Source organism: Dysidea avara, chromosome 7, assembly GCF_963678975.1.
Source record: "Dysidea avara chromosome 7, odDysAvar1.4, whole genome shotgun sequence".
NCBI classification, from domain to species: Eukaryota; Metazoa; Porifera; class Demospongiae; order Dictyoceratida; family Dysideidae; genus Dysidea; species Dysidea avara.
Genome location: NC_089278.1, coordinates 34730883 through 34756104, shown reverse-complemented (window position 1 = coordinate 34756104; position 25222 = coordinate 34730883). Strand labels below are relative to the sequence as shown.

The following is a 25222-nucleotide window of genomic DNA, read 5'->3' as shown; positions in this document are numbered from 1 at the left end:
GAAAGCCATTGAGTGTTCTGTTGCAAAAATAATTTAAAGCAGAATATCTCGACAGAGCACAAGTGCATAACAATAATATGCCTTACTGTACCTTCCAGTACATTTCTTCTGCGTTAGTAATAAAAAATTTTCTAGCATGAAGTACGTGTTTACTCATCAATAAGTGGTGTCTTATTGCATGATTTTAGCATTGCATCACGGAAGACCACACCCTGAATTGCACATGGTCTATACTGATTTTATGAGTACACTGATAGGCTGACTTTATTGTTTGCATATATTGTATATAGTGAAATTGTAGTGATTAATTGCTGATGGTAAACTACATGTACCTTGTTGTAGTGCACAGTGTAGCTGGTGAGTTGTAGAGATGAAAACAAGTCATGGTACACTATGCATGGAAAGCCTGTTTGTTTAGCTTTACATACACTGTATTATAATACTCAAATAGAACGCACAATTCTTGATGTAGATAAACATTTGATATCTTGCTGATTTGTAATCAATTGGATTTCTGTGTTACACAGATTGTGATCACTCTTGGGATACTATCCACTATGGCTACTGCCATGGGATCTGGTGCAGTCAAACATGTAAAAGTGTTGATGACTGCAACCATCAGTGTATTGAGTGATAGTAAGGTGTGTGTGCGTGTGTGTGTGTGCGTGCGTGCGTGCGTGCGTGCGTGCGTGCGTGCATATGCATGTGTAGTGTGTGCACACGCTTGTGTGCGTGTGTGCATACATGTACTAAGCATGTATATATGTTGTGTAATATGAAGTGTGTAAATAGTCTTTGCATGTGGGGCGTAGTACTGTGTACATGCATCTAACATGCATATATTGTATATGCCTTGTTGGTGTATATGTATCAGCTTTTCTCTTAATTACCGTATGGGTACTTAATTTCGAGGGGTTTAAATTTTCGTGGATTTCGTGGTTACCTGCTATCCACGAAAACATAACCTTTTAAAAATTTGTGTGGATCGCCCATTTAAAGCGCTCGTTTAACACGTGTTGGATAGTAATGGCGTTACGAAAGTTTCTGCGCCCAGCAGATGATGATTCTGGCTTTCATCGAACACCTAAAGCCTCGCCTAAAGTAGTCAATGCTGAATATGGCGAGCTTCGTGATACCAGTACGCAGGGTAACGGGAAGAGCAGAGGAACATACCAAAAGTTTTCGGATGAAGAAAGAGCGACAATCGGGAAGTTTGCCAGTGAACATGGTGTGGCTAGTGCTTCAAGGAAATATGATGTTGCAGAAAGTAGCATTAGAGACTGGAGAGATTTGTACCGAAGGGAATTAACTATAAAATCCAAGGAAGTAAAGGTGGGAGAGGAGATTTGTATCGATGCACTACCGTCGAAGAAGCGGGGAAAGCCTCCCTTGTTGGGTGAGAAGCTTGATTGCCACCTACAAGAAAAGATTCTCGCCATGAGGTCCAGAGGCACACCAATTGGAACGAGTGTAGTCATTGGCATTGGAACAGGAATATTGATGAAGCACAAGAAAGCAACAGCCAGCTCTTTTAAGCTCACCAAGGAATGGGCTAAAAGTGTTTTACGTTGGATGGGGTATACGAAGAGAAAAGCTAATAGCAAATGCAAAGTTAATCCTATTAACTTTGATGAAATTAAGCAGCAGTATTTACTTGACATCCGTGCTGCTGTTGAAATGGAGGATACACCACCAAGCCTAGTCATAAACTGGGATCATACAGCCACTAAGATTGTCCCTTCAAGTCAGTAGACTATGGAAAGAAAGGGCATGAAGAGAGTGGAAATAGCAGCTGTGGATGACAAAAGGCAAATGACAGCTATCTTTGCTTGTACGCTGTCAGGGAAATTTCTGCCCATACAATTGATATACCAAGGGACCACCCCTAAATGTTTGCCAAAAAATGCCAATTTTCCGTCTGACTGGCACCTTACCTACACAGCCAACCACTGGGCAAACGAAGAAACATCTATGGCCTACATAGATAATATCATCCTTCCCTTTGTTCAAAAAGAAAGAGCTTCACTTGGCCTTAGCAATGATCATTGTGCACTGGTTTTGTTTGATGTATTTAAGGGACAGTGTACAAGTAAAGTGCTGAAGAAGCTAGAGGATAACAATATCCTTTATGTAACTGTGCCAAACAATTGCACTGACAGACTACAGCCACTCGATCTGTCAGTAACAAGTCTGCAAAGGACTTCTTGCGGAGCTAATTTCAACAGTGGTATGGAACCAAAATCTGCCAGCAATTGGACAAAGGAATGACGGAGGAAGTGGACATGAGGATGAGTGTGATGAAACCATTGGCTGCACAGTGGGTGGTAGATCTTCATTCATATTTGGCAGCTCGTCCAGCTATCATTGTAAATGGCTTCCGTTCCGCTGGTATCGTGGGCTGTATTGGACAATCATAGCTATTATAAGTATATACATCATGGATTTCATTATAACAATTGTCATTATAATTGTGTGATTAAAAACAATTTACTAAATCATCATTGCTTTTACATATATACAGTGTACAATTAATCAACTGTGTAGTCCGTGATTATGGAAACACACAAATGTGCTGTTTCTCGATGCATTCAATAAGGTAGTGACGCATACAATCTTGTTGAAACTCAAAACGAGTTTTTCCAAAAGCCAAATGTGTGGCAAAAGCTATGGAAAAGAGGCCACAATCTTTATATCCTTGCTGTTTCTGCGCAATGGGCACTACAAACTTGACTTTAGAAGCAAAAGTCTTCTCAATCTTTCGCTTAGTGGCATCATCAACTCTGTCATATAGAGAATCATATACCTTTACCTCCCCACGTTGGCATCCTATGCTGCTTACTAAAATCTAATGAGAAGATCGGCAGTGGACTATTTGCAAATAATTATTTGTCCAGCATCTTAAGTGGTATTGGATTAGCGTAGATCGTAAACCTTTCAACAAAGGAAATTGGACAATTATCATATTTTGTGTAGCATTAATAAGTCTGTCATCAAGCTCATTGCCCAACAGCAATATTAACTTGTCGGAATTCTTCAATAATGAACCATGAACTCGTATCCAAACACCATCATTTATCTCACCCCCCTTGTTTACATGATCTTCATCGACTACCTTTCTCTTCTTGCTGTCTGATACTACCACATTGTCACCATCTATGGCTACGACATCTTTGCTACTGTAACTTCCTGCATCACTAGTACGGGGAGCTACGACTGCAGTTGAGGTACTGGACACAGTGGTTACCACATCCTGACTACTCCCTGGGCTGCTTACATCGATAGTGGTGGGGGCTGCAACTACAGGAGAGGTACTGGACACGGTAATATCAGTTGTTGGCTGAATCAATTTTTCGACTTTCACCACATACTTTTTCTCTCCTTTAAAGGTAAGCTTACATGGCACTTTAAGTCCTCCTTGGATAAGATTTCTTGAATATCATCGGCTACCCGTAACGGTACACTGAATAGACCCGCGATTCCGCAAGAACAATGAACAATCAGCGGAAATTTTCCTTGGCACGTGGCCTATAATATTACCAGCTCTCACAACTGATACGGCGAAAGGGTCAGACGGATTCCCTTCTTCTCATAGACATGGAAATGTCTGGCCACAACTAGCTTCCCAAATTTCTTGATAAATGTGGTAGCCTCGAACAGCAGACTCACAACCGAAAAACGTGGTCTCAGCCATTTCCAACGTTAAAAAACGTGAGCATGTGGATAGTCGTGCAAGTTGACGTTTGACCCTTGAAAATTTAAACCCACGAAAATAATTAACGAATGGCTATCCGCGAAAATTTAAACCCTCGAAATTAAATACCCATACGGTATACTGTATATGTTTAACTTTATTTTGTTGTTTTAGGCCCATGTACGCCAGGCTGCCATAGAGACAATGAATACCTGGTTGGAGCAAACAGGAATGACCTGTTTTGTTGAAGCTGAATTGTTCACAAATGCACTAGCCACAGAGAGCCCTTTCTTGAGAACTGATGTATGTACAAACTTGTATTATTTGTGGGGAAACATACATATATATGCATGGGTGGTGTTTGGGACACCAAGTTTGTATGTTGTTTTGATTTATCAACATTGCTTGTAATCTGCCGTGATGCTATGATAGTCTCCTGACCACCATGGAGTGTTTAAGTACTCTAAGCACACACATTAGCCTGTTACATTTGGAAGTGTTAATTTTAAAATCATTTACTGATAGTAATTTAGCTGTTGTATCACTTTGTATGACCATCTAACACGTTTGACCTGCATTGCCTTCATATACACTGTACATGTTTGTATGTTTGTAGTTGTACAAATGGCTGAGTGAAAAGCTACCTGATGCTGGTAAACTACCAAATGAGTTGTTGGCCATCATCCCTGTGGTATATGCCAGTCTGGAGGATCGCAGTCCGGATGTGAGGAAGAGCGCTCAACTGTTGATACCTGCATTAATGCAGCGTGTAGGCTATGATGTTATGGTGAAACAGACAGGAAAATTAAAGGTATGTGATGTATATGTGTGTCTGTTATACAGAGGATTTCATGGTTGACTGTTAGACATTTTAGTGGTTAATTCAATTAAAGGACTGTCCAATTACCTCTTCTGTACTGAACCAGTTGAAAATGGTCATTAAAGATTGACTTTATAACAGAACAACCTACTACTCTAATAAAGCAGTCACGATGTGGTGGAAAGCTAATGTCACTAGGCAGGCAGATTGTCTATTTATAAACTGCACCTCACCACTATGTGCAAGTGATGTTGATTTTTTGCTGCACAAGTTGCTACAAATATACTATAGCTAAGTATGCCACAGTTTTGAATTCTGACGTGATTAATGTTAGATCAATGGAAAGCAGTTTTAATGCTAGTGGGTGCAGTGTTTGTGCATATGTATGCATTTGTGATAATTGTATAGATTTGAGGATATTATAAGAGGGCATATTTTGTTTTTCTGCTGTAGCCTACCTCCAAGCAAGCAGTAGTTGGAATCTTGGAAAAACATAAACCAACTGCTCCTCCTCCGAAAAGCAAAGCTACATCGAAGCCAGCTGTAGCAGCCTCCACCAAGCAGCCTCCATCAGAACTCAGTGAGCCTAGTCACTCTACTGAGACTTCTAGCACTACTACTACTGCTACAAAAAGAGGAGGAAAACCTTCAGCGAAGACCAGGGTAAGAGAATCAGTGTTGGGGCAATTGCTTTTTAAAATAACTCATTACATATTGCTATTACTTGCAACTAAAACTATTTAGTTACAGTTACATATTACCCATAAAATAAAGTAACTATAATAATATTACATATTACAGGTTTTTGCAATTGAATTCGTCGGTTTTGCAATAGAATTTGTCCTGTTTGCAGTTGAGTTTGTTGCTTTTGCAATTGAATTAGTTCCGTTTGCAATTGAATTCGTCAGTTTTGTAACTGAATTCGTCCCGTTTGCAATTGAATTCGTCAGTTTTGCAATAGAATTTGTCGCTTTTGCAGTTAAATTCGTCCGTAACAAGAATGGTAGCTGGAGAAAACACGAAAACATGGTGTAGCAGCTGCTACAAGAACTTATTCAAGTACAACAGTAGTTTTATAAGGCAATAATTCTTCCTCTACAGCCTATCCAGCAACATTCCAAACTCTACTACGCCATTCGCATGATGTGTGTGGTGATTCATGAGCAAGCTAATTAACTTGTCAGACAGCTATCAGCTTCGCGTACTACCAGCTCCAATTACCTTCTAGTGTCTTAAGTGTAATTCTCCATGGCGTAAATAATTCTTCTCTTAATGAATGGTTGGTTTCTCGGAGCCGTTTTGTTTATGACGAATTGTAATGCAAACGTGACGAATTCTATTGCAAAACCGACGAATTCAACTGCAAAATTGACGAATTCAATTGCAAAACCGATGAATTCAATTGCAAACGGGACGAATTCAATTGCAAAACCGACAAATTCAATTGCATTCAATTGCAAAAACCTGTATATTACTTTGTGTCCGCAGTCTTAACTGTTTTGTGCAACTACCACCTTATAATGTGACATGATTGCATTGTTGGAATTTTTGGCTATTAAGGTATTCAAGAGAAAGAAACTGGTCAGTAAGCTTCATTCATTAATTCGAGGTGGGCGCTAGGTGTCAGTGGATAAGTAATAAGATTAGTAACTTTGTTACTTGTAATAAAATTACTTAATAGATTCATTACAGTAACTTCATTGCTTAGGTAACCAGTTACATTTGTGAGTAAAGTAGGAGACCAGATGACGTTACGAACCTACTGCCTATGAGGTGATAAAGTGTTAGCTAAATGTACCAAGTTTATTTTCTCGAGTCAATCACATTGGACCTTTGTACGGCAGTGCAGTCTATTTTTTTTTTACTTTGTCGGTCAGTCAGGCGGATCAGTTGCAAGCTTACAATTTCTGCTAGCAAGGCAGGTGGGAATATGTGACATTTGAATTTCGTCGTGGGAAGTGAGTGAACACATCGCAGTGTGTTAGGACTGAGCACAGACTGTGGCTAACATTAAGTAGCTTGTATTCATACTAAAAATATTAACAATATAGCTCTACCATACTGTGGATGAATTTGTTGGAGTACAGTTGTGGCACGTGCGATGATGCTTGACGAATATACCTTCATTGGAAGCAATCAGTACTGAAATAGTTACGTAGCTAGTTATTTAATCTGTAGTAATACGACATCGTATGTTGGCTAGCCCACCATTGGGTCATTAGCCCTTTTTGCAATCATGAATGATTTTGAGTGTTTCGTGGGGGCATGCCTGCCCCTCCATCACCTTCTGGCTAGCTACGCCCCTGCTGACCCTCTGTACTTGTTGGCTTTGTCATGTTTGGCATCGTAATAGAGTCAGAAAGTGTTACTGCAGCAAGGATCAGTTGTTTGAATTCACTTAGCACATGTCAGTTCCTAGATGGTTATTACATGATCATGAGTCTAAGCATGATAAGAAAAGTGTCCTCTATTCCGAAGCAATGGCAAGTGGGTGTGTCCCACAAGCATCATGTAAGAGAGCAACAACTATGAGACCAACATAACAGTATGGACTCCAGGATAAATTCTGGGGTGACTGGGTATGGAATGAAACCTCTCTCCAGCTGTTTCACGAATAAGCCCAGTTTCTGGACTATAGACATTAGGTGCTAAGATTATGGGTGACCCCAAGAATCTAGACAGGGTGGTTCAGAAATAAGTGGCCATTGCTATAGCTGGCATTAGGTGGTTCCAACCCTACCCCCGACGAGGGTCAATTGAGGAGGGGCACACACTGACCTCAATCAGGGGTATCAATGGTACACAATAGTTGTAAATGTCTTGTCTGTTTACCTTATCTTGTATATACATTTAGGATCATCGGTCCATGCGAGTTGACGCCTGTTCTGCAGATTGGTAGTGGGCCAGTCATTCCCCTGGAAGTCTGAGAAATATATCCCCCTGGCATGCAATGTGATCCTTGCATCAAGTGTGAATTGTTACATAACTTACATGTTAATGTATTAAACAGTAACAGTCATCTTTAGTTCCACCGGGAGTATCGGTGGGCACCCTGTCCTGATGAGTCTGGGTAGTTTCCTCTCAGGGAAGCATGGTGTCTCCCATGTTTGGAAGTTATACCCTTTCTTTGCTGTTTTGGTGGGGGGGGGGGGGGGGGGGGCTTAAGATCACCAGGTGATGATCACATTGCTTTTACTTGGTCAATTAGGTCTTTGGACTCTTGTGCAAATTCATATCCAGCTGCTGCTCCTTCTAAATTTTTATCCTCTACTAGTGGGAGCAGTATTCTGTTTAGGGTGTTGACAATCTTTGTCCTTCTATAGTGAGCTATGCGAGCATTTACACTCCTAACCAATTCCATTGCTGTAGTTGCAGTGTTAAAAATCACCTTGTTGCCCTTTGAATTAGCTTCCACGACTGCAGTGAGAGGAGCCACGGCATTTAGGACTAAGGATTGAAGCCCCAACTGGATATGGCTTTATCGTGAGGGGACACTTCTGCTCTCATGAATCTATCCAGCTTGGGAGTCTTTGTTTCTACTACCCTAGGTAAGGCATAGGTGGTTCTGGTCTTGAGCCGCTTTGCCTTGTCTGACCTGGAAGCAAACTTCTTTGAAAGGAGAGTACTTTCAGAGACCTCCACCAGTGTAGTTGCTGGTGTGGACTGTGACTCAATATCTGAGTCCCTGAATTCTAACATTGCGTAGTCAGGATAATCTGGCAAGTCCTCCTGGTTCCTCCATCTGGCGTAACTAGTGTGTTGGGTGGTAGAGCGTCTTGTTTCACTACTGGACTGATTGATCCCTTCTGTGACTCCAGGTAGGTGATAGGGACCTCCCCTTTGCTGAGGCGTGTGAGAGCGTCTTGGTGTGTTCTACTCTGAGAACGGGAAGGTATGTGAGAAGGTATGGGTTCTACTCTGAGAGTGTCGTGTTGGTGTCCTGCTTCAAGAACATCTTGTCGGTGTTCTTGTTGGTGTCCAATGTCTTGTTGGCTTTTTACTCTGAGAATGACTAGGCAAGCGGGGACTGCTCCTTTTGTGATGGTGATAGCATCAAGACTTGAACTTCTCATATTGTTTCTTCCTGGAATTCACATATGCTTGTAAGCTGTCACACTTTGTTGATCAATCCAGGTAGTTCTGCCATGACAGTGTCTTAAGACCATAACTTTGAGCTGCGACACATGTTTGAGCTATGGAAAGACAGCGGTGAGATCGATTGTGGGTTCTTTTTATACTACTGCACCAGAGTGTGTAATAATTAGAACTGCAAAAATTAGCTGTTTGAAAAAGAAAACTGGGCATTCACCATTGATATGGATATGTGAGACTAAGCCCTCTGAAATACAATTGTTAGAGCTCTGTACAAATTGCCAATGTGTATAGTAGTGTTGAACGAATGGCAATATGTACTATTTGAGTAATCGTGAACAAAGTGACTGATTATTCTTTAAGCATGAATAAAAGCACCGAAATCTTTGTTGGGCAGTAAAGTAAAGTGCTATTTCTAATGTTTTCAGTGTGAATACGCCACTTTGTCCAAAATTTTAATCTTCTACATTAGGTTGCATCCATCTGATCACAACTTACTACAGTACTATTAAATATTCGAATAGTGTGTTAATGAATCAAATAATGTCATGCCGACTGAGTACAGTGGTTGAATATCTGAATAATATGTGTATGTTATGTTTGTGTGTGTATGTTTGTGTGTGTATGTTTGTGTGTGTGAGTGCATACATGCAGTAGGGTTTATATATAACACATGCGAAGACTACCTTAACCAAGACATTGTATTCTAGGGAACCGTCAAATCCAAGGACACTGCTTCAGCTAAGCCAACAGCAGCAGCTGCAGCAGAGGATGAGGGATCACCACTGTTAATGTCTAGCAAGAATCAGCGAACAAAGGATGAGCAGCAGCTAAAGGTACAACTGTGAAATAAAATATGATATATTACTACTATAAATTAGGGCTAGGACGAATATTGAAAATTTACCTTAGAATATTCTCTAATAAAATGTTCAAACATTCAAAGCTTCGGTGTTAGCTTTCAAGTTACAGGTTTTCTTGTATTTATGCACATCCTTGTTAAGTTTTATCTTTTTAACCTATTTAATGAGTTTGTAAGCATTTGGAAAATGCGTAGCAGCAGTACTGAATTACAAGATTGATCGATTGCAAATGGGTGTGTCCGCTATACTACAATCGTGCATAGGTAAACACCAAGTAATGGCTAAAAGTACATTTTCCATGTATTATCTATCACTTTATAAGGTGTTTTAAGGCTGCAACTATGGTAGCAAGCTGAACTGCGATGGTTTAAAAGTGGGAGTGGCACACGAAGATTGATTGCGAAGAGACGGACATTGATCATGCAAGAGGAATAAGCAGTAGGCCTGTACTGATACCACATTTTACAGCCGATACTGATATCCGATATTTATTGTCTATTTCCGATACAGGTGTTCTAATAAACCGATATTAAATATTTAGCCAATTATAACCGGTATTATATTGTTGTGAGATATAGCATAATAAGATTACATAGCATAATCACTATGGTTGTGTTTGGTTATGATTGTTCACAAAGTGTTTTCATCCAAGCGTATCTGTTTTTGGTCAGTATAATGTCAGAACAGTATCATACGACAAATATGTATTACCAAGAAAGTGGTACAAAACCCCCCCCGCAAAAACGAAGAAGAAAAAAGGCATTACCATATGGAGAATTAAACCCAGAACCACTCTCACTGAAGTCCAGGATCTTACCACTAGTCTACAAAATCACTTATACAAGGTAGGAGCTTTTAATAGTACTTATAGTACTTTTACTAGTACTTACACTACTGAAGTGAAGTACCTGTACTATAGACTTGCAATTGACCGACACTGATACTCGTAATATCGGTATCGGTACAGCCCTAATAAGCAGCTACAATAAAGATAATGATGTTTATGTGTAATTCTTCGTAGACTATGAATGCATTACGAAGCTTTGAAAGATACCTATATAATTTGAACTTTACTTAACCTTTGAACCCATAAAGTATTCGAAGCTTCATCCCAGCCCTACTATAAATATATCTCCTTTCCATGGTAGTTTGTACCTTCTATACGACTTAAGTGCCAGTGTAACTGGTGCACGTGATACGGGAACTGATGTTCGTACTCTTGTAACCTAATTGTATCCAAATGGAAATGGGTCATGTTATTGTTTACAGTGGACGTTGTCTTCTCATCTACCATGCCATTAAATTAGTCCAGGAACCCCTGAGATGTACATATACAAATATCCGTACAAAGGTGGTTAGGAGTCTTGGCTTTCTATAGTTACTGAAAATTACCAGGCTATTGATAGCATCAACAGATAATGTATGTGTTACAGTTGTTGTTTGCAATCTGTTTAATATAATTCTTGCCATGTTTGCAAGTTTCTGAATTACTTCTCTGAATTGATCATAGCTCGTGAATGTACAATAGTAACGCTGAACTTGGCTCTCATGTGTATACCATAAACTCGCTGTTTGTTTTGTTTTGTTTGATACAGACATTGAAATGGAATTTTGCATCACCCCGGACTGAACACATTGAACAGTTGAAGGAACAGTTTGCACCATGTGTTAGTGGAACACTACGCTCCCAATTATTTCATAGTGACTTCAAGTTTCATCTGGTGGCCTTGAGTACACTGACACAGGTACTATATGATTAGGTGGTGTAAAATGTTTGTGTTTGTAGCTTTGTACTCTTTTTGTATACATACTCTTGTTTGCGTATAATGTGACCAACCCGTTGTTTTCGCAAAATTCTATTTTGCTATAAAAATGAACTGGGAATAGTACATGCATCATATAAACAACTTCTATGCACTTTTTGATCATTTCAATATGCAGTAGAAATCAATAAACCTAATATGGAGAGTAAGAAAATCTTATCTTGGTGTTGTATGGTACAGTAAAAGCACATGAGTTATATTGATGATGTGGTAGAAAAGTTTACCATTGTTATTTCTTTGTTAGAATGTCTTTGTGCTCATGTAGAGGAATATAGGATAAAGACTATAACTTGATGAATTTGCCAGTTCATGGCGAACAGATTAACAAGTCTTGTCATCATAGCTTGTTTCAGCCTTGAGTTATAATTGATTAAGTGTCTGTAATTTATTTGCTGTATACACTGTAGTTGCTAGAATTTATTGCTGTTCCAACTGTCTAGCATTATAAATCCAAGACTACTGTTCTACGTAAAGGCTGAAACTTTGGCTGTCTACTTCATTGCTAGAAACAGTAGACAAGCAATAATTCAAAGAATGTATAAAAGCATTGGGGCTTTGTTCACATGTTATTGTGTGTGCCTTGTTTGTATGTATTTGTGAGCTGTCACACTATCATAGTGAGTAATGATAGAGCAATCATATAGTTTCTTATCATTTATCCATACTTGTTACTCCATTGTAGTGTATTGAAGATCACAATGCTGAGACTGTGGCTAACATTGATCTAATATTACGATGGACTACTCTGAGATTCTTTGACACTAATACTTCAGTTACTCTTAAGTGTCTCGAGTACCTACAAAGTCTGTTTGGTGTGTTGGTAACTGCTGAGTACAGAATGAGCGATTATGAGGCCTACGCCTTCATACCATATCTTGTATTGAAGGTATACATGATTATATCGAATGATGTATACTTCTGTGTATGTTTGTTGGGATGTATGTAGCGTGTGTGTTGTGTGTGTGTGTGCGTGTAGTGCTTAGTGTATATATCTGTGCAGCCATTGATGAACCATTCAACTTCAGCTGTTATATTTAATTGTTACCATCTCATCGAAAACCTGTCTAGTTCGCATATCTTCCGAATTTCTTTTTATTTTCTCAGCGTTATCTGCATTGTCCAAGGAATGGTTCGCCAAAGTTTCAGTCGATTATGGTGAGTAGTTTTGGAGTTACAGCGCTAGACAGTAGGGAGAGCAAGGGTATTCATTTGTATAGTGACTATGCTAAAAATAAACTACAGGCGTTTACATCAATAGTTAATAATAGTAGGAGGGAGAGTATCCAATGCTCAATAGGCCTGTGCTAAATGAGCACGTAGAGCTACTTCTGTGGCACATGTCTACTCCGGTACGTGTATCCAACAGCCTCTTGAGTTGTGACGAGAGAAGTGAAAGACCGTCTCGAGAAGAACGAAGAGAAGAGTTATCGGCGTGTCCATGAAGATTGTTGGGAGCCTTGCTTTCAACCAACATCATCAGTAGGAGCATCTCAATGAATGCCTGTCGTGATGTGGAGGAAGAAATACCTGTCAGAATTGAGTGCGCCTTCAATTGAAATGAGTGTGTGTTGTTGAAGAACTGAAGTTCATCCAGAGTTGTAGTCCTCTGGTGGATACACGCTCAACAACAACAAACACTGACAGATACTGATTGTTACCCAGCGAGACATGCACAGACTTCAAGACTCGGTATTGATTCTGTGTATCAATTACTTTTGGCGGCCTCTTAAGGGCTTTTTCACTCTTTGATTTTGTTAACACGTCTGTCCAAGAAGCCATTCGTTCTACGTGCTCATTTTACATATACCTATTGAATGTTGGATACTCTCCCTCCCCACTATTATTAACTCTTGCTTACATTCACAGCCATAACTTCTGTTTGGAATAGTCTACAGAGTTGGAATTTGGCTTACAATCTTGACCATGAATTGGCAGATCGACCAAGGTATAGTTTTAGCCCTGCAGTCACTTGCGCATAGGTGTATGAAGGCGGTTTTACTGAAAAAAATTGTGATGGTTTTGTTTACATCTACCGCATTGTAAACAAATGTGCATGACACACAAACCATTTGGGCTATAGAAACGAAACAAAGATTTTCAAACTCCTCATGATTAGGCGAATAAAATGGTGTATAGGTTTAATTGATTTAAAGCTTCCTTTCCTAAGTAATGGCTCGATTAAAACTTGCATAAAATTTTCTTTGTAATATGTGTAATTTCACCAAATCTTTTAATTTCATTTTTCTTAAAGCACATGCTTGTGCGAACTAGATGGGTTTTTGCTGAGACGGTCACAATTGTTACATTTAATAAATAAAGTGTTCGGTTAATTGCTGTGTGGATAACGAAGTAGTTATTGTACATGTGTAGTACATATTATGGTAGATCTGAACAAATTCTTGATTATCCGAAAAGTATGTTGGTATTGGAGTACAGTAATACCTGATTTCAATTATCCAGACCCTTTATTATCCAAACAGAAACTGTGACTGTTCTATTAGAGTATTTTGCCAACAGGTGTATGTTCTATTAGAGTAGTTAAATACAGCTCAGCATATAAATAAATAGTTTTATCTCAATTAGTTTACTTATCTGAACACTTTGATGATTGAGAAGTTCGGATAAAGGAGGTTTCACTGTATTTTGACAACTACTGTATGCTCTATTAAAGTAGTTGAACAGAGCTGTGTATGGGACTCACTTATCCAAACAAATTCACTTATGTGAACACTTTTGTGATTGAACTGTCACACAGGTGTTTGGATAATGGAGGTCCCACTGTACAGGCAGAGTTGTTTATCCCACTAATGCTTCCTTACAGGTTGGTGACTCTAAGGACCCAGTTAGGAAAGGTGTGCGAGTGTTGTTTGGTCAACTCTGCTGCGTCTATCCACCCGGCAAGCTGTTTACCTATCTAGTGGATGGGTTGAAGAGTAAGAATGCCAGACAGAGGACAGGTATGTGAGTATCAGTGTTGTGGTGTTGTACTCACTGGAGTTCAGATCATATCAGAAAGCTTGTTTCAAAGTTCTGATAGGAGATATTTGTATCTAGCAGTGTTTAACACTTATAGCTCACTCTTTACCTGACAGAACTCTTCTATTCTTTTACGAGCCACAAGCATCTTTGATTGTAGTATGCATTCTGTGTATTACATTAGTGGAGGTGTTAATACATCAGAAGTACTTTGTTAATACTAAGTAGTTGTGTAAGACACTGGGGATTAAGGATGCTTTACTGGATATTGCACATGTACACAGCAATGCATGCATATATACCACTTTAGTGTGGGCATTCAAAGGTGCCTCTCAGTGTTTAACTCGCATATTGCCCAGAGATATTGCCCAGAGATATTGCCCGGGAAATATCATGGGAAAGCAGTTTACCAATGACTTTGATACCCAGCCAGTTCAAAGAATCAATGCGCTTTGACTTGTTATATTGAGTGGCATAGAGCTTTGTATTGTGGGACTCATGTTTGTAATGGTTGCTAATCTGAGTATATTTGCTAAGATAGACTAGTTGGTTGTTACTAAAAGATAATGAAGCCACAAAATAATTGTTTGGGCGATCCACCGCATATCAGCCTTTGAACAGATCATGGAACAGCAAAGCTACTACTACTACGATGAAATAGGTTAGTAACTTACAGTCCTAATTACTTAACTTAATATAATAACTTACTGTCTCAATAGCGAAGTTAGTTGGCTTAACTTAGTACAAAAATGAAAACAATATAAACTCCATCCCACATCCCACAATCGTGCAAGTTTTCTATCATTGCATGTTGAAGCATAGTAACATATTATGACGTTTTTATGTTCTGATGGCTATTAGCCCACGCTATTAAAACCACAATCGATCTTTAGATGCTACTGTATAAAACAAACGGGATGAGTTCTCAGTAGTTCTTTCATCTATTAGGTGAGTGTGCCCCAAGTGATATGTAGCACTTATACCACAGCTGCTTGGTATTTGCTGATATTATACAGCCGCAGCCCTCGGGCTTTGGGTGTATATATCAGCAAATCCCTTGCAGCCGTGGTATAACTATTAAATGGAGATGGAGTTGGACAATATCGCAATGTATCATTGTTATCACGATAAAAGCATGAGACGATAACTGTATCGAGGCTATTATCATGAATGTTGTGATATATTGCTTGCAAAATAAAATGTCATCAATGATACAGTCTTACAAATGCAGCTAATCACATTTCTATATGTAGTACTTATAGCTTAGGGGCTGTTTATGGGATGGATATAACAACAGCTACAAGCCATAGCAAAACTTGTACATATGAATTGAATGTAACATGATTTTTCTTATGAGCATATAGTATCGTGATAATATTAATAATCGTGATAAATGTAAAATGCTTTCATAAGTATCTTTTGTTGTGTACCCTTTTCAGCCTAAAATGGAGATTCGCATAACTGAAAAGTATGAAAATTCAGAAAGTTGTTTGTTTACAATACAGAGCATGTTCAGTTACTCTAAACAAGCATAGTGAAATGTAATTTTAAAATGAATTTTGGTACCAACAATAAAAAGTAGTGAAACAAGAGAATTATGGTAGCTATTACAGCATAGTAAAGTGGGAAAATCTCTACTTTGGCATTAAACAAGTGGTGGTAACATGTCAAAGTACTCACATAACTATGTTGTAATAGTTACCATCATTCATATCTCTTGTTTCACTACTTTTATTACTTCATTTTAAAATTACTATTATTAATTGTACTAGTTTGGGAATTTTTTTTGTCATATGATATGCATGTGTGATTACGACTGCTTTTATTAGAGTATCTTGACCTTGCTGTTTAACTCAAGTGAGCTACACAGTAAATGTAGGGGCATCATTGCCATATCATGTTTGCTAAACAAAACTACAGCTGGATCATTATGGATGTCGGTCACTGTGTGATCCTCATTAAGGGTAAGTGTGACATGTTCTGATCGTTTAGTGAAGGAATGGTCACACAATGCTTTTATTAGGTGCAGCTACACTAGCATTAATGCTTGAAATATATTTGTGGGGTCTAAATACGTTCTTCTAAGGAAAGTGTTGATGTGGAAAATTAATGCTTTGATATAGTTTCTTTGCATGAAGAAATGGCGATTATGTTATTGAAGGTGAAAAGCAAGGCAAGGCAAACACTCGTTGGAACTAGTAAAGACACATACCATAGGTGAGTTCGTTATTGTGGTATGAAATGATGGCCATGTGCTGCTTCATTGGCCTTGAGCCTTGCGACTATAGTCCAGTTGACAGGCTGGCTGGAAATCAAAAAGTGGGTTTTCATGATTTTGAAAAGTTTGAATATTTGGCCTTCTGTAACTGTTGTCTTGCTTTTAATGGTGGATTTGATATTGGACACTAAGACTGTTCCGTAAAGGTAGTTTTCATCATGTGTGATATTTCTAGGGTGGATTTCAATGTCAGCATTTCACCATTTATTTTAGGGAGAGCTGTAGTAAACATTACTACCATAACCTGTTGACACGATACTCTAGTTGAACAGTCATTTTGGTTATTTAATGTTTCAGTTGATTTACATTCATGTAATCAACTTTTGACTGTACAGCCAGATTTGTACATTAATCTCTTAAACTATTGTGTGGCCACCGCGGTGTCCAGCAGCTGCAGTATATCTTTGTATCTTGTGTCATTATTTGTTTTGTAGAGTGTCTTGAAGAGCTAGGCATACTGATCCAGAATAATGGTATGGTGGTGTGTCAACCTACACCACAGAAGGCTGTCCAAGTGATAGCTCAACAGATCAGTGATCGTGACACCAACGTGCGTAATGCAGCCCTCAACACCTTAGTAGTGGTGTATGACAACATTGGGGACACTGTGTACAAATATGCTGGACAGGTATGTGGCAACTATACTACAATACTGCCCAACAGAAACAATTTGTCTTTGATATTAGCGACCCTAATAAAACAGTCAATCATTTGCAAGAGGTATACCTGAAAATATAATGGCAATTCTGCTTACTTTGTGGATGTGCGTGTGTGTGTGTGTTTATATATGTAATATAAAATTTAAAATGCATTGCAGTGGTTAGTTTATTTAATTGTGATTCACATATGTGGTACATGCAGATATCACCAAAAGACAACTCATTGTTAGAAGAGAGAATCAAAAGATCTGGCAAGAAACCTCAACCAGCCCCTGCAGCAGCCCCTGCCACAATGCAGCCACAAGCTAAGATGCCAGCGGAAGGGAAGCAAGATGGTAAACAGAAGCAAAGTAGGCAGCAACAACACAAGCAGCAACAAAGGAAATCTCCCACTGAGGAAAAAGAGGTTCCTGCAAGTGATGACAGTAAAGATGAAGAGACTGCTATTCCCGCTGCTACAAAGTATGTAGTAGCTATTGTACAAGAATACATGTCCAATAGAAAATGTACAATCAGGCTATCTATCGATTGATGTGGATAGTAACAATTTAGCTAAAAGTTTATTGGTTGTAATGAGTCTGCAAAAAACTTATATGTTGATTTGGTTTGCTTCCCTCAGGTTGCCAGCTCCTTCAGGCATTAAGCCTCCTCCATCAACTGAACCCTCCAGCCAGGATGAACCAGCACCAGCACCAATGGAGTCGACTCGCCCTCAGGTGGTTGCTGGACCTTTCAAACTAGACTCTTCTAAGTATGTGTTGCCACACAAACATGCACAAAAACTGTGGTATTTCAGGTTTTAAAGCTTGATTACTAGCTAGTTACTACAGTACTGTTAATCAGTTTTAGACTTAACTAGTAGCAAAGGAATGTAACTGGTTTTTACAAAAGTAATTAATTACCCAAACCCTTGAGGCTAACTTGTATATGTTTTGTGGTAAATGCTTAAGGTACAAAGTTTAGGGCTTGGAGATTATATCAATTGTGGGATTAATCGTGATTGTCTCTGAACATCGTGATGTTGAGTAGGGCTGAGACAAAGCTTCGAATGTTTTGTGGGTTCGAAGGTTAAGTAAACTTCAAATTATAGAAGTATCCTTTGAAGCTTCGTAATGCACTCATAGTCTACGAAAGAATTACAAATAAACGTCATTATCTTTATTGCAGCTGTTTATTCCTCTTGCGTGATCAATGTTTGTCTCTTCGTGATCAATCTTTGTGTTCCACGCCCACTTTTAAGCCATCGTAGTTCAGCTTGCTACCTTAGTTGCAGCCTTAAAACACCTTATAAAGTAATAGATAATGCATGGAAAATGTACTTTTAGCCATTACTTGGTGTTTACCTGTGCATGATTGCAGTATAGCAGACACGCCCATTTACAATCGATAGATCGTGTCATTCAGTACTGCTGCTGTGCGCTTTCCAAATGCTTACAAACTTATTAAATAAGTTTAGAAAGATAAAACTTAAGAAGGATGTACATAAATACAAGACAACCTGTAGCTTGAAAGCTAACACCAAAGCTTCAAATGTTTGAATATTTTATTGGCGAAGGTAAATTTCAGTATTCGTCCCAGCCCTAATGTTGATATGTATTATAATAATCATGATGTTGTGACATCACAATAGATCACATGCAAATGTACATACTGTTGTGGAAGAACATGATTCAGAAAAAAAGCCTGCACTATGGGTACACTTCTGAGACAGTTCATTGTGTGAATAAATCTTATTACATAGTAAAAAGCCTACCTGTTAGAAACTGCTGAGTTTCTATAAGGATACTATTATTCACTACATGTTTGTGTTGAACTGTGGATGTAACATATAGCGATTATGATTACTATCACGATGTTATTACTCACATCATAAATAGCACCATATATTGTACTCTGTGTGGGAGGATCAAAGCGATGCCGCATAGTGTATTGTCCATACGGTACTTATTAGCTGCATAACTGTACTGTATGGGTTATACAGAACAGTCATGCAGGCAAATGCAGTATAGTTATGTGCTTAATTGGGCAAATACAGCACAGTTGGGCATATATAGTACAGTTATGCGGAAAATTTATTTACGGAATGTTGCAAAAACAACATGCTGTAAATCACTAAAACCAGCTAAACTAATCCTACCAGTTCATTCTACGGGTAGAAATAGATCGTATAAACATTTACTGATTGTCTGATCATAAAGCCATTTAAACACGACTCCACTAAGACAGCACGATTGATCATGTACGTAAATCGCTAAAACTAGCCTAACTAATCCTATTAGTTTGTTCTACGACTAGAAATAGATTATATAAACACTGATATCCTATCCTGATCACCGAAAACCACAGTTGTTTGAGTACTAGAGAAAATCTCTCTGAGCCAGACGACCAGGAAGTACAATATAACACTTAAAGCACCGCCTATGCTTGTTTGTGTATGAAAAATACAGCACAAGGGGGATGTCTTGAAGCTAATACAGCACTTGGCTTCGCCTTGTGCTGTATTACCCTCTTGACACACACACCCGTGCTGTATTTTCCGTACACACATGTGAAGGTGCTTTAACTATAACATATTGTCAATTTTGTGTAAATTATTTAACAATTCATGGTGAAATTGTGTACAACTGTTCAACACAATTAAGGCCATAAGTAGATTACAATAGTGAAAGTAGTATTGCTCAGCCTTAACAATTTTGTTATGCGTTTGATGCTGGCTAATAACAAAATGCAAAGTAACTTACAAGTTGCATAAGTAAATGTGTAATCACAGAATCGTTGTAAGAGCACTGTGTGTGTACACAACTAAATGCATAGCTAAAGTTGTTCTTATTTGATCAGGTATGGTAAAAACAGTGGTATTCCTAAACTGGGACAAGGCAAGTTGAAGCTTGAGCAAGTTGATTATGCTATCATTGATAAGACTTCAGATGAAGCCCAAACTTCTTACACAACATCACAGTGAGTCGTGTGTATGTCACTGATGTGTGTACAGTTTGTACATGTAAATGATACGTGCATGTGTGCACATCAATTTATACATTTTGTTTCATATTTTTCTTGCTTAGACTGCTTGCTAATCCACCAAAGACTCTAGCTCAGTCCCCAGCCAGAATTGCCAGCACCTCAGCAGCCATTAATTACATCATATCACAAATCACCAATGCTAACACTTCAGAGACGGCACTTCATCAGGTATGTATGTGTGTGTACACCTGTCTTGCTGATGGCTTCTTATGGGAGCAGGGAGTAGATATACATGCATACACATGTTATGTCTAATTTTTAAAACGTGTCACAAGTGGTTATGCCTGTGCACTCTGCTGCAAAATCAATATTCAGCAGTTTAAAAGTAGTCATGCAATAATACATCCTGACTTCTAACCTGCTACAATAAAGTTCATTTGTTTTGTGCACAACATGGGTACAGTACATATGTATGTTTGTATGTGTGCATATTTGCATATATGTATAATTGAGGAAGAAGAGGCATGGGATCTATCCTGATTAACTTTCTGGTGTGATTAACCAAACATGATTTGTGAATGTGTTCAGAAGTGTTGTAAACCATGGTTGTGCCTTCCAAGTAGCACTGGTTGAACCGTGTTGTCAATTATCAATAGGATGGATATTGTGGTTTTGTACTTTGCAAAGGTGTTGGTTGCCAGAGTTGCCACAGGTAGTTCAAACTATGATCATCCCTGTTGGGACTACAGTTTTTGTTTGAAGTAGTAAGTATCCCATCTATCCAGGGATGCATCGGAATTGTTCACTAGATCTATGTCCCTCTGTATATCCTGTGGAACATTTGTAGCTCAAGTGTATTAAGTATCAAGAGAAAGGGATCAATTTTGGAAAATACCTTATGAAGTCTTTCAATGTACATATGTATGCCCTCAATTTTGTTGAAGTGTTCCTTCTTACAAAGTCATTTAGGGCTTTGAGGTTGATTACTGGGCACTGCCCTTCATCTTCCTTGGGAACTAGAAAGAGGTTCAAATAAAACCTTGGTTGGTATTATTTCCCATATTGTCGCCTTCTGTAATAATTTGGTTACTTCCTCTGCAATCATCCGCAGAATATTGAGAGTGATGCATTACAGGTTGATGTGTCATTGTGGAGAAGTGTATAAATGACCCTGTATTGAGCTTAGGACCCACCGGTTCTGAATTAGTTTGACCAGTGTTTGTTGGAAAAGAAACTAGACTGCTGGGGGAGTAGTTTCTAGGTTGGGGATATTATGCCAAGACCTACTAAATGATTTTGCAACAGATTTTAAACAACTGTGTGTGATCAAGTGATAAATGAGTATTGGTTCAACTTAATATTCAATATTCAACTAAAGCACTATTGATACATTAATTAGAACACAAAAAGTTCTAGACGCTAATACCAGTTATATATAGTATCATCGCAAGCTGCAACACTTCCCAGGGAAGCTTCCTTATCAGGATTGAGCCACTGTTACACACTCTTTGTCTGGTCTTATTCACTGCCTTGCTGGTAAGACGAACAGTTGTTTGTATTTTATTCTCAGGGAAATCATTGTTATCACTTTGCATATCATTGTTTCTTCTTTATGGGATTGATTGTCCTTTTTCCACAATATTTCCTGAATTATTAACTTTCTCATTAGGACATTAGATTGATAAAGGCGCTCTCTTGAGACTCTTGTGTGACTAACAGTTACTTTAAATCATTTGTCCATCAATGTCTTCATCAACATAAACCAGTGGATGACTGTTAATCACTACTTCCACTTCAGTCAAAATGGTAACCAATTGTCTTTTAGTTTAGAACCTGTCCTGCTGAGTCAATTGATTCTCTCATCGGTACATCTCTCCAAGTCTTATTCAGTACAGTTTGTGCGGTTTTAAACTGTGAACATTTTCGGAGATGATTAGTCTGGGAACTCCACATCTGGCCACAAATCAATGAAGCTTCTTCAGTATATATTTCAACCAATTCATAGGGATATCCCTTACAGTAAAACAAGTGAACAAACAAATCCATATACAAATTGACCAGTTACTTAGGGAAACTCCTTTACATATATACATATCCAAAATTATCAACGCCTGGTACTCACATGTGTGTGGCCTGGCAACACATTCTTTTGGTAAATAGGGCAATCTAGACATGGACCTTCTGTACGTCTACACACTCTACAGTCCTTCATTAGCTTCTTGAATACTGCTCGGCCACAAGTAATCCAGTATTTTTGGTACACTTTTGCCAGGGTCTGCAAATCTTCAACCTGTAAAGTGATCATCTTTGGAATATTTGACGACTTGGGTTAATTCTGCGTTCTCAAATCTCCCATGACATCATAGGAGATGAACTATAAATTCAGTTGACTCTTCAAGTTGCATATTCTTCAATATTGTAAATAGGGTAGACTTTATTTTATACCGAACGGATCTGAAGTAGCTGCTCAGTCAGACTGGGATTGATTCCATAAAGTATTGTGAGTTAGAAGCCCACTCTCTAATTCATGGAGGCAGCAGCAAATAAACTCTTGGCCTCACTGTACAAAGCTTTGACCTGCTCAATTGTTAACTCCAGTATCTATATTGGCTACATAGATGTCCTGTTTACAGACTTCAGCAAGCTGGTTGTCACTTTGTTGCAAGCAGGAGCTTATGAGCCACTGAAGACAGTGAATGAGCATGAAACTGAGTTCCATGACAATCCAAATTACATAACAGCATTTGAAATAATTTTACGTCACACGAAAATGGTTATGTAATCGACATGCACGATTCAACATGTAACAATGGACACTCCAGCTGCACTAAGTTTGCCACCATCGAAGAAGAGAAGGACCTCAAGGAAGATTCAGCCAACTTCACTATCGCCATGTGTCACTGCCAGTTGCCTTCCTTGGCTTCTTCTATGGCGCCTTGGGGTCCCTTCATTGTCTAACCGCTTGGTGCTGGTTTGTTCATTGTACATCTCCTCGTACACCATACAAATCTTGAAACTCAAGTGGGAACACTACCATCACCTTGTAATGTTGTCACACAGAATTCTGTATATGGCTTCAAATAATGAGATTGTACTTTCCTTATATGGAGGGCTGAGTGTCAAAACAGAATATGGACAGAGTTCTATAAGAACTTTTTAAATAGCTCAATGCCAAAGTAGGGAGTTTCCCACTGAGCTATGCGGTAATACCATCATTCATCTCATTTCACTACTTTTTGTTGCATAGATCCCTACCTCATTTTAAATTTGCAATTTTAAAAAAATACTAGTTTATTGTAGCACAGCTAGCTACAATGTAACTTGTGGCTGTTCTATTAGAATATCATACATGACTGTTGTATTAGAGTATATCTCGAGTCAGCCAAGAGGTGTGCAGCTAGCTAAACTAAAAAGGGGTGAGGTCATTTTGTTTACTGCGTTTATATATGATGCTGAAAGAATGTGTTGATATGGAAAATTAATGCCTTGATATGGTTTCATTGGATGAAGAAGAAGAAGCCTGATTAAAGATAAGAAAAGACAAGGTGCAGAGGGCCTATACTCGTCGGAACCCCAAAAGGCACATCCCACTGGTGAGTTTGTTATTGTGGTGTAAAATGATGGCCGTGCGCTGGCCTCTAGCCTTGTGACTGCGGTCAGTGAGTGAGGCAGTGAGACTAAAATTTGAGTTTTGTTGTCAATTTTAAAAATTCTATATCTATACACCTAAGTGTTTTGTTTTATTTAATGCTGTTTTATGTATTATATGGGCTAGTACTATTCCATAAAGGTGATTTTCGTCGTGTAAATGTCTCTAGGATGATTTTTTTGAAGCGGAATTTTGGGCGGCTTACAAAATTTTCAAGGTGACCCCTATATACTACTGTAGTGTTTGATACCATGTTCACGAAAAGGAATTCTAGTTTATAGTATTGTAGATTGCAGTGGAAACTAATCGGCGATTGATTTAGATTGTGATGACACCAGGCAGGCAGTGTAAGTTTCATGCTCCTTTGCCGCCTTTGGGGGCTCATAAGCTCCTGTTGCAAGTGATACGTGATAGTGGCTGCTAGTAAAAATGGACTACCAAATGGTACAGATGGAAGTGATAGATTTTGCACATTGCTGTCTTTGTTCATAACTGAAAGGTTGTTTAGCCAAAGGAATCTGATAACATCTTGGTCTGCCACCTGCATTTCAATGTCTTTTGCCACAGTATTTGGAGAAAGACAAAACCTGAACAACGGGCCACACAATTCAGGCAGTATTACTGGGCATTAATAAACATAGGCATTTGTTCAAGCTGTTGTTTGTTTGCCTTGTCTATGCTGAGGCATCATTTACCACTCTTACTTTGGTTGTGGTCTTGGTTGATGTAACCACAGCATGATGATCTATTCTGTGGACCTTTAACCCTTAAACGCGCACGCAGGTTTTGAGAAATGCGTGTTTACCAAAATTGGTTTTATATTGAATGTGGTGAGAGTTTGCTAAACTGAATTAGCCTAACACCTTATATAAACAGAAAGTTTATTCAATAGGCTATCAGGGGAAGTTTAAATAACCACTGTAACAACAGGCGCTCACTTGTTATGAAGCGATGAAGAACAGCGTCTTGACTTTTCGCGATTTCGTATTCCTTCCGGTGGCAGCCATATTTGTAATTGGCTGAGTCACGTGACCCATATATGGCCTGAGGCATAATTGAATGGCGAATCGATCGGTGTTTATTGCAGAACAATAGAATGAACTGGGAAGGAGATACGAGTCTTTTTCCAAAGGTATGTAAACAGTTTTACGTGTTCATTTCGTAAAAAGTTAGTTTCATGGCGAGTTTTGGTCCTGTGTTTCAGTGTAGGGTAAAACCCTACATATCATTTCATTCGCTATTACATCACGAATTAAATGATGGCAGTTGCGTAGCCATAGGGACAATGGTTCGGAAGTTACAGCGCTTTGTTTACTGCCATGCGTGAGGGCCACTATAATGGCCTTTGCGCGTTTAAGGGTTAAGTGACTCACTGGTAACAGTTTCAATGTTGTCACGTTCTAACTG

At 38.8% G+C, this 25222-nt stretch overlaps 1 protein-coding gene across 3 annotated transcripts in view; it reads left to right on the top strand.

The window, feature by feature from the left end:
• LOC136261227 (cytoskeleton-associated protein 5-like) overlaps positions 1-25222 on the top strand; it is a 90215-nt gene that overhangs the window by 32570 nt on the left and 32423 nt on the right. For all 3 annotated transcript variants that reach the window (XM_066055201.1, XM_066055202.1, XM_066055200.1), the window contains exons 26-38: positions 528-641; positions 3866-3994; positions 4308-4502; positions 4965-5174; positions 9314-9439; positions 11062-11211; positions 11972-12175; positions 14111-14246; positions 16978-17171; positions 17405-17664; positions 17822-17953; positions 20041-20160; positions 20268-20394. In XM_066055201.1, the coding sequence (XP_065911273.1) occupies positions 528-641; positions 3866-3994; positions 4308-4502; positions 4965-5174; positions 9314-9439; positions 11062-11211; positions 11972-12175; positions 14111-14246; positions 16978-17171; positions 17405-17664; positions 17822-17953; positions 20041-20160; positions 20268-20394 (2097 nt within the window). The remainder of the gene's footprint in view (positions 1-527; positions 642-3865; positions 3995-4307; positions 4503-4964; positions 5175-9313; positions 9440-11061; positions 11212-11971; positions 12176-14110; positions 14247-16977; positions 17172-17404; positions 17665-17821; positions 17954-20040; positions 20161-20267; positions 20395-25222) is intronic.